The 11,160-nt window shown below is 40.9% G+C and overlaps 1 protein-coding gene across 6 annotated transcripts in view; it reads right to left on the minus strand.

Moving 5' to 3' along the window:
• The window catches only part of GRK4 (G protein-coupled receptor kinase 4), a 36,402-nt gene that overhangs the window by 23,350 nt on the left and 1,892 nt on the right, over positions 1–11,160 (minus strand). For 4 of the 6 annotated variants that reach the window (XM_031588315.2, XM_090139731.1, XM_090139730.1 and 1 more), the window contains exon 3: positions 539–625. In XM_031588315.2, the coding sequence (XP_031444175.1) occupies positions 539–590 (52 nt within the window). In that variant the 5' untranslated portion in view covers positions 591–625. Of the gene's footprint in view, positions 1–538; positions 626–10,693; positions 11,129–11,160 lie in introns of those variants that run through there. The other 2 variants (XM_031588313.2, XM_031588317.2) reach the window with 1 other exon arrangement.

Genomic DNA, 11,160 nt, shown 5'->3' on the forward strand with positions numbered 1-11,160 from the left:
GCAACCAAAAGAGTTGCAATTATCCCCCAAATACTTAAACATTCTTCCAGGCACATTTGTCTATTATTGACTATTCACATTTATAAATAACAAAAATTGAATGCTTCACTGAAGTTTCATTCAGGACGAGGTTAGAAATAGAGAATGCTCTGAAACAGCAATGCCAAAGCAAACAAGATTGTTGCAAAGAAGGAACATAGAATAAAAACAGAACAGATCAGAAAATTACTACAAGACTAAAACAAACAAACAAACAAGATATATTTCCATGTCATTCAGATTACAATAAGGATTTCCTTTTTTAATTCATGGCTTTGTGAATTTATCTTCCATGAACAGTTTCCTTTAAGAAATACAGAGCAATGATACAGCTTGTGTATCTTTTCATGAATGCTCATTTACAACTGTGGTGGGTTTTTTTTGTTTGTTTTTGGTATTGTTTCTTTTCTAATCTACATTCAGAGCAAGACAGCAGTCTCCCATTTAACAGCAGCACACTCCTGCTCTTCCTTCTCACACTGCTCTACAGGACACTCACCAATTGAGCATCTAATACCTTCGCATTGACTAACAGGTGGCAACTTCAGCATCTCCCTCCATTTTTTACTACGTCCACTCCGTTTGCCTAGAAGAAAAAAAATGTAAAAGCAATGTAAAACAAAACACCAGAGTATGTTTTGATTCTAGATAGCATAAAATCAGGTCATTTCTGCTCTGATCTGTCCAATTGCTTTCGTGTCTAAAAAGAAACCTATCTACGAGGATATCCAAACCAGTAACAAACTTGACACAGGGGAACTTTTATCTAAACACTAAAAGTGCAGCGTTTTTTTTTTTTTTTTTTTTTTTTTTTTGCAACAGAAAGATTTTGCATTCTAACTGCACATATAAAGAAACTCCGCAAAGAAAAAAAATGAATATCTACAAATTTTGAGAATTACAAACATCAGTAAAGTCAGAAACAAATGAAAAATGTGGGAGTTATGTCTCAACCTTGGTGAAGAAAAGAAATCCTTACAGTCACAGAATAAAATAAATGTTTTAAAATACATTTTTAGATAAACAAGTTGCACTTCTTTTTTAAAGACAGTGATGGTAATAATAATAGATCATCAGTGAAGACACGATAGCAGACAAAACTTAATTGCTGTAGCATCCAGACCTGAATGCTTCAGGTTTCAGTACCAGTATTAACCTGATTTTAAAAATCTATAGTATTTCAGAGAACCATTTTCTATGTTCAAATTGAAATTTTACACATCACTTTGACCTGAAAAGGCCAAAAGCATTTGCAGAAGATAAGCACACTTCTCAAAACAGCAGAGACACACACAGGAACAGAAAAATTTCTCATTGCAAAACATTTCAACGGAAGACGAATTTTTGTGCTGCAGAATATTCTAAGAGATTTTGTTAAACGATATGGCCAGATGCGTTTCCACATGACAGAATAGCAGCAAAAGCACTGAGACTTACTTTCTAACTGCACCAAAGCAATACATACTGTTAACCACAATGGGAGAGAGAGGAAGGGAGTTACCCTGTGTAACCTGAATAGAAACCAAGCAGCAAACAGTACCATTAAGTCTTTCAGAATTAAATCGTTAGAGAGAAAGGAACTAATACCTTCAGAATAATAAAACAGATATAAAAGAGTCCTTTAATTTACATCCTATTCCACCAGTGCTGTCAGAACAGTTCAAAAAGTTGCAGTTTACTGTACCTTAGTTCATAGCAAAACATACTTGATCTGTGCTGAGACCACTGATCATTTTGTTGCTGCTGCAACACGACACCCTCAATTCCAAAATCAACAGATAAGAAATTAGAAACACAAAACCTTAAAAGCTGGCTTTTAGAGATTCTTTGAACTGATACTTACTGCCTAAAAACCACTCATTTCCTAATATTTCCGCACTCTCATTTCCTAACGTTACTTTGCAAGTCGTTCACCTTCTGAAATACTTTCGAACACAGACGCATCTGTGTGTATTTATGCAGTACCAAAATGAAAGATGAAGTTGTGACATTACCAGCATCATTAAAGCAAACATCCATCATTTTAACAAAGTATTTTTGATAGTCAAGAAAAAGAATTTAATATGCTTGGGGAAAAAAAAACAACTCAGAGCAAAGGTGCACTTCTAACAGAACTGAACACAGACAAAAGTCGAGGAATACAAGCACTGACAGCCTGTGCACATACACTGAATAGAAAAGGACAGGGTATAAATTGATACAGGATCATGAAAACACACTATTCGGAAGCATTAGCCTGATTCCTAACCACACCACTAACCATGCCCAAATTATTCTAACAATGCCCAAATTGTGCTAAGAAAGACTCATTTGTGCATGACACAGTACGATGGGTATAGAACCAAGAAAGATAAACTGACCTAAATTCATACCACTTGGAAAAAATAAAACCAAACTGTGATGCGTGCTTAGTCAAAACCAAACCAAGATATACATGCAAGTCATTTTCTGAAGCACGACTAATGAAAAATAGTACTAAAAGAAGAATTCGTGCATTACACTTCAAATCCAATACAAGAAAGATTGCTACATTTCACCACAAATACTTGGCAAGCTGGTCACTATGTGACCTTTATGAACTTCATTCTGCAGACCATATACTCTAGTACAGTTTTTACCATCTTCTAGAGTTCAATAGGTAGGGGCTTTTGTAAGGGCATGAAGCGACAGGACAAGGGGAAATGGCTTTAAACTGGAAGAGGGTAGATTTAGACTAGATATAAGGATGAAATTCTTTACTGTCAGGGTGGTGAGACAGTGGAAGAGGTTGCCCAGAGAGGCTGTGAATGCCCCTTCTTTGGGGGCATTCAAGGCCAGGCTGGATGGAGCTGTGAGCAACCTGGTCTAGAGAGAAGTGTCCCTGCCTGTAGCAGGGGGTTGGAACTAGATGTACTTAAAGGTCCCTTCCAACCCAAACTGTTCTATGATTCAATAAAGAGTACTTTATTAATGATACATCAGAATCAAATGCTTATGAGTACCAAATAAATAAACACTTTCTCTTTGCTCTGAACTGACCTTAAGATTTAAAGGGAAAAAGAAGGAAAAGTCTTTACCACTCAGTAATTTAAAGAAGATGCATAGATGCACGTGTCGCCCACAGATAACATAGCCTCTTCTGGTAAATGCTACGGAGTAAGTCAATTTAGTTGTCATATTATTCCCCAACTGAAAAAAAAAAAAAAAGGCAAGAAAAAAAAAACAAAACCACTTTCCCATTTCTGAGGTGATTTAAAACAAGTATCAAGTTAAACAACAGTTGTGGTTTTTAAGAGTGTCTTCACAGTGATTACAGAGCTTCTATTTGAGACCTCATTCTAGAAGAAAGACCAACTCCTCGCTTCCCAACACAGCAGCAAGAAAGCCATTAGATCAGCCTGCTTTATGGTTAACCCCTGTATTTCAGATGAATTACCACTCTTTCTCTTTCAGATGCAGGTTGCACATCGTTCTGGCCAGCAATTACAGCAACTCATCCTTTATAAAAAGAAGGGTGGATGCAACAACACAATGAGGAAACATTACATTTGCATTTTCATGTACATAAGTAGTAACTTGTTTTCTCCTACACTACTTACTTGTTAGAGCTAGAATTTCAGCATTCACTTCTTCACATGTTTTTGCCTCTTAAAAAAATACATTATAAATTCAGTTAGTTATATGAAAATTAATTTGCTTTCAGTTTTTCAACTTTAAATCTTCAAAGTAACAGCTGAAAAACACATAAGCTGGTTGGCTTACTCAGCAGTAAAAGCAAAAATAATTGCCAAAAAAAAAAAAAGAACCTGCTGTAACAAAACAAAGCAATCTGGTGTGGAAATACATTTAGATGATTAAGAATGTTCTTCAAGTCATTGGATAGACTTGCCACAGTGATCTTCCTTACAGACAAGATTTGCACTGAGGCTTCCATTGCACTGAGCACAGTGCTCACCGAACATCATTAGCCAGTCTTCTTTGAGACAGAGATAGAAAGCTTGAATTTCGTCCTACAGAACAAAGATTACAAGAAGAATTGTCCTGTCTTTGGCTAATCAAAGCACAGAGACTGTATGTGGTAAGATCCAGCAGCTAGTTCATTGCCACTGACATTCTACCACTGAGCTGCTCTGCAGCCACCCAGCTTCAGCTTCCCAGCCTGCAAAGGACAAGCAAAGCATCGCTTTGGTTGAGAAGCACACAGCTATGCGGCACCAGGGGTGTGATTGCTACAACACCATTCTTGCAAAACTCATTCCACAAACCAGATTGTCAGATACTGGCTAAGAAATTCCTGCTGGGTCACACCCAGATGAACTCTGAGAGCACATAACTGCACCAAGGACCCACAGCGAGCCTTTAGCTCTATAAATCATTTAAGCAGTTCAATGGAAAATGCAAAAAAAATGCAAAAAAAAAAAAAAAAAAAAAAAAAAAAAACCCTGATGTGGAAGTTCTTACATCAGCTACAGGAAGATGTCTGAGAATAACCCAGGTACATACTGATCCTTATAATAAGCCTGTCCCACAGCAAGTTGCAGGCAAGTTTCCTACAAGACTTTAAACTGCTGTGAACTCAAGTGCCCTCCTACCCACAGCTGCATCTTCCTCCAAACAGTTCATGCAAAGGATTGAAGCCTTTCACTAAAGAATCAAAATACTCAAGCTCAATGAGGGCTTTATGCTACCAAGTTATTTGTAAACACTGCATGCTAATTAATCCACTGGATGGCATGCCTTTGCTGTGCAAAATTCACCTTGAAGAACACCACAGAACCAACACCTCAGGTCCTCAGATCAGAATGGTAAACACTAAAAGCATAAAAGACTGCTGCTGCTGACTCAGGCTAGGAGGCAAGTTCACACACATCACTTCGCTGAAATGCTTACAGCTCCAGAGGCAGCCCACACAGCACTGCTTTGCAGGGTACCCATACCTTCTCCATGGAGTAGGTCCTTTGTCAAGGAACTGAGGGCTCAGCAAATACAAGTCAGTCTGCTGCTTAACAACCAGGTTTATCAAAGTGGCATCTTCTACTAAGCTTAAGAAAGAAAAAAAATGTTTTCTACAGAAGTACAATACACGTATCTGGCTGGTTCTTATCTCAGCAAGCGTACTCGAATTGTCCAGCTAAAAACTCAGGTTTCAGGGCAACGGAGGCACCTAACTCTTCAACATTATGAAGGCCAAGGCACCTCTGACCACCAACAGAAGGAAAAAAACATAAGTAGATGAGTACATAAACATCTAAAAGATACCCACAGATTGTTACAACATTTTAAAAATATTCCTCTCACATCTGTATTCAAATGCCTTGAGATGGATTCCAGAGAAGTAAGCCTCCTGTCCCCTTGCACAACTGACTGCCAAAGCAGCAACACTGTGAGCAGCTACAATCACACATATCTAGATGCATATTTTTGCAGCTTGTTTGTATGTAACATCATTTTGTGCTCCCAAGGCTAAAACCACTTGAACTAGTTCTTCTCATAAGCCCCACATCCAATTCCAGCAATCACATGCATGTTACAGAATGCCAGTGCATACATGTTGAACAGTCTCTACCTTCCTTCAACAATGATCTATTAAAGCCTTGTACCAACTCAAGTAAATGCAACTACACAGAGTTAGAATTTATCCACTTAACCCTGCAGTCAAACAAAATAATATATTGTCTATTACAACAATTATTGTAGAATGGTTTGGTTTGGAAGGGACCTTTAAGATCATAGAGTAATTCAATGAACAGTTTGCTAGGAAAAAAAAACAATAACAACAGTAAGAAAACTCCAATTTCACAGACCACTCTTGATGAAGAAGGAAGGGTTCTTTATCACAACAGTATGCACTGATCTCAGGACTGCATTAAAAGGAAAAGAATCAAAACTCCTTTCAGCAGATTGTGAATCCTCCAGTTACAACTGCTACATGTGGAACAACCCAAGCAGCAGTGTGTATCAAGAGACCTCTCATGTTATGTTTATTTAGTAAATGTAATTATTTAGATTCCAATATGCCCACATGCATTCTTCGCACAGTTCATTTAATAAAGGACAAAAAGGCAGACATTGTGCATAATTCTGTACAAACACAGGAAGACATGTTTCCTGCCACAATGAGTTTACAGCAATTTAAAACACAATGCAATAAGGGAGTGCAATAGAACATTAAGAGGCAAATAAGGGAAGAACAGACAGGAATAACAGCAACTGCAACAACTCACAGAGCTGACATTAAGATCTGCATTTGCTACTGGTGAATGGACTTTGAAGAGTGAAATCCTGGGTATGAGCACGCCTTTGTTGCCCATAGTCCTTGAATAACTGTAGATTTTAGATAGTCAAGCTGCAGTGAACAAAGTAATCTGCTTAGAATTTTATTCCAAGTTTCAAGTATCTACACTACAGAACATCTGCCTGTGTGTCATCAATACTATATGAATTAATATCTTTTACTGCAAGCATAAGTAAGAATTACTTCGCTTGCAGAATTATTTCGGGCTTGGTTTTTGTTTTTTTTAAACCTAGACAGATCAAACACAATTTGAGTGGAATGCTTATTTCTTCTGCAGAGCTAAATCAATACATTTCAATTCTAAAACAAGACTCCTTCAAGATCAGCTTTAACTGCGATTACACTGTTACTGAAAGGTTCCGGCTACCTCCATCTTCGAGCTGCACCCAATGATTATCAATGAGCAGGAGCTTGCTAATGCTTGGAAAACTCCTTTTGAAGAAAAACAATAATAATAATAAAACAAACCCACCATATGAACTCTGCATCCTAGATTAGCTTTCAGCTATCTACAAACCACTTGACCCGTTCTGCCATCACAGACTTGAACCAATACAACCAAGAGCTTCTGATTGAGCAATGCCACTTCTGATTGAGGTACACTCTTAATCTGCTTTAACTAAACATGACATACAGGATATTATACACCCAACAGCAGGCTCAACTCACATTTACATACCTCTCTGACTGGGCCGCTAGAAATGTATTTTCAAGTGGATGCAAATGGATCAGGTACATTTGAAACGTACTCTTGGCATGGATCCCCGCTTGGAGTAAGCTGCCACACTTCAAAGGAACTAGGGATCTACCCTCTGGAGGTATCTTTGGAGATGAACACTTCAGGCAATGAAAAAGGAAGGCTCTTAAACTGCTTAAAATATGGATTTCTTTCAAAACATTACACGGCATGAGGGATGCTGAAGTGGTGTGGGGCTAAAGATCTACTCAGAGGATTTACTGGGAATGACTGGAATGGTTGTGAAAAATAAAAACTACCAGTATAAATAGAAAAGTGAATATGAAATAAGAAAAATGCTTTTTTTTTTTTCACTGAACGTTTGTTTCAGAATAACCTGGTGTCTATTTATTATTTGGCCACTTTTCTGGGATAAATTCTTTACATCTTTTCAAATAAACAATTTCAAAACCAATTCTGCTAGGAAAAAGGAACGTGTTAATTCCTTTGCTCTAACACAACATTCAGATGTATATTGCTATACATTATTTACCTAACACACAAAAATCTGTGTACAAAAAAAAAACAGACAAAGGAGAATTGCTATCTCACAACTCATACATCACTGCCACGTAACTGTTTTGTATATCTCAGTTCCTGCACGACAGTGCTCCTAAGATCGAGTTCAGCGTAGCTTTATAACCTTTTGTTGCTTTTTTTCTTTTTAATTGACTCACTTGTGCACTTCCACCACAGGATTCATCTTTAGAAGTACTTCTCTCTTTTTCTTTCTCTCATACAGATTTCCCACAAAAAGCAAGATGAGGACCAGGAGCTGGGTTAGCACAGAAGCTCTCGTGTCCCAAGAAAGTGGGACAGGGAATCCCAGAACACCTCACACTCAGCTTTCACCTGGAGGCAAATCCCACTGCAGGCAGCACAATCAGCACAAGCAGGTCAGCTGGAAGAAGGAGGAGGGAAAAGGGAACTCCCATTATGGCTCCTGACTCCTCAATCTTTCATCTGTAATGCACCACAGGGCTCTTTGTGTTATCACCAAGTCTAGTAGTAGAGATGTACAGCAGTGACTTACTATGAGCCACCTTTAACACTTGTGTGCATAGCTGGCATTTGATTATTTACAAAATCATTAAAAGCAGGTAAGTAATCTTCACAGCTTTCCTTCTTCACATAAAGAAGTATTGTAGTTGCTACAGATACACTATAAGTCATTATTGGAAAATTACAGGTTTATATTAAAACAATTGATTTAAAAAAAAAAACAAACAAATAAACCTCTTAGAGAATAGCAACAAGCAAACAACATTCACATTGGGAAGTATAAGCACCTAAACTAGGCAACAGATTTGGGACCACAACAGGGAACGTCAGATCTGGTTTATGTGCTTGGTTATGATTTTTTTTAGATGTGGCACTATTTACCAGGGATTTCTGAACTGTCATTAGGCCTCACGAGATGATAAGTGCCAAACATACTTAATTCAGTTTCCTTATTTGCAAAAGAAAGAGAACATACCTATAGGGCTGAAAGACTCAGTAAGATGCTTTCAAGGGTACAGTTTTCCCTACTTACTTCATTATAAAGGAATATTAAGTTAGACCATAAAGCCTAAATTAATTCTTTCAGCGTGCCCCAGTAACTATAAAATAAGAGCACAGTGCTTTCTATCTTATCACTTTTGTTTATACAACTGAAACACAGGTAAACAGTCTTATCAGGTCTTCCACACGTTGAGGAATTGGGAAAGAGATTTACTGATGTGCCTCAAACCTACACATGGAAATCAGTAAAGCTGTTATTTTACCTACTTCTATGAGAAGTAGTAATTCTGTACTTTTCTACTCTCTCTCACCTCACCATACATTTTACAGTAAGATATTATGGAGGTGGTAAGGAAGACAATCCAAAGTCTGCTTTTCTGTCCCAGTTGTGAGGCCCTGCTAGCAAAGAATATATTTTACTGAAATAAACTACTTCACCTTTGCAAATTCCTTCCTTCAGAGCATGTCAGAATAGAGCTGGGACAGGGACTTTTTTTGAATGGTCCTGACAGGAGCAAAACAGCCACTCTCAGCCTAGCCAGAGCACAACAGACAGAAGATAATTTCATTTCAGGGAGCGTTTTGAAGAAATGGGATATACAAAGTGCCCCAAGTACATGGGCACAGACCTAGAAATGTAAGAGATCTTCAACCAGTCAGTCAATGGAGTTTGGGAGCTTCAAAGCCAGAAATAATATTCTTGTGAACACTTACACAAAAGACTAATTGGAGGCACACAACAGCAACAGTTCACTACCATTACTTTTAAAAATTTCACATCAGGTAGAACTGATCCTCACATCAGCTGCTGTCAGAGTTTCATTTACTCTATTGAAATATCTTGTTTGGTCAGTTCTACCACTGTAATTTACTTTAAACATAGTGAAACCTTAACTAAAGTGGCAACCTGACATTAGGCAGCCACTTAAAAGCTGTTCCAGATTACCACTCCGCTCTTTGTGGTGAGGCTTTGGGCACAGTAAAACTTGGAGCCAGATTCCACTTTCCCTTCGTTTCTCAGATCCCTTCAATGCAAACTCCAAAGCCAGGCAGCACCACCACAGACATGTGCTGTCAGTGGAACCAGCCAAAACATGCCCTCGAGTCCGAGGTGGTCTTTTCAGCAAAGGTTGGGAAATAGCCCAAAACTGCGATCACTGTTCTGGCTTTTAAACCCCACTTCAAAGCCAAAAAGTTGATTTTCCTCTCCTGCTGCTTAAGGCAAATTTAACTGGATACACACATGGCGTAAGTGCCAAACCCATTTAGAGTTGGAGCAACTTGCAAAACATACGGGGGGAAGATTCTGTTGTTCTTACTCACTTTAAACAGCTCAACTGAACTAATGGGACTTTGCAATGCAATTAAGAAAAGTAGGATCCAATCCAAAAAGAATATGCACACTTCATAGCTGGAAAACAGACTCCACACCAAGCACAGAAGTTATCTGGAGAGGCTTTTGAGTGGCCATTTAATGGACTTATTTATGTGAAAAAGCAGTTGTACAATCATACTCGGGGACTTTTTTGTTTTTACAGCCAAGCACTAAATGAAGTCTTGTATCTATTAGAAGTGTTTGTTAGCAGAGAGAGAAGCCTTCAAGCCAGGCGCTGTGAGGAAGCGCCTGTCAGCATTAACCCAACGGAAAACAACACACCTAACGTTACATTAATGCAAAACACGACGGCATTCACCACAGAGAAGAACTTACACAAGGTAAAGCGTGAGGCTCTTCCAGAGAAACCCCAACCCACTTTCACACACACACGCATCCATAAGTAAACCGAGAGCTGCAGATGAACGATCCGAACACATCCGGCGAAACCCTCCTGGCAGAGGGAAGGGTTCGCTCCGGGGAAGGAAGGGTTCGCTCCGGGGCCGCCGCTCGGCCCGGCAGCCCGGTGCAGGTGCCCGAGGGCAGCGCTGCGCGAGGCCGGCTCCCGCCCCACCCGCGGGGGTCCCCGCCGCCCACAGCCTTCCCCCCCGCTCCTTCCCCACCCTCTCCCTCCTCCTCCATCACTTCCTCTCCCCGCCGGCCCCTCTTCCCCTCACCTCAGCCCCTCTTCCTCTCCCCGGACGTCCCGTCGCAGCCCTCGCCTCGCCCTCCGCCTCCTCCTCCCCCCCCCTCCGCTCTTACTCACCCTCCCGGGCTTTCAGCAGCACCGTGTTGGCCACGATGTTCTCGATTTCCATGGTCGGGGGCTCCTTCCCCTCAGGGCAGCCGGAGTGGAGGCCGCCCCTGCTGCCTCCTTCGCCCCCTCCTCCAGCCCCGCCACCGCCGCGACGCCAAGCCGCCGCTCATCCGGCCCCGCGGGACCTCAGCGCCGCGCTCGCCTCTTCCCCATCACCCGCCGCTCGCTCCGGCACCGGCCTCCCCCCTCCCCGAGGGCGGAGGCAATGAGCGGGCAGCGCCCGCCCCGACCATCGCTCGAGCGCCCGCCTCAGCCGGCTCCGCCCCGCCGCCGTCCCCGCCCCGCTGCCCCGGAACTACAACTCCCAGAAGGCATCGCGCGACAGAATTCGCCCTCTCCCAGGTGCACGCCGCGCTCTGCATGCCGGGATACGTAGTGAGTGACCTCATTCAGCCTCGTTCGGCTTTTCCCAGCGC

Source organism: Phasianus colchicus, chromosome 4, assembly GCF_987193195.1.
Source record: "Phasianus colchicus chromosome 4, bPhaCol1.hap1.1, whole genome shotgun sequence".
Taxonomy (NCBI): Eukaryota; Metazoa; Chordata; class Aves; order Galliformes; family Phasianidae; genus Phasianus; species Phasianus colchicus.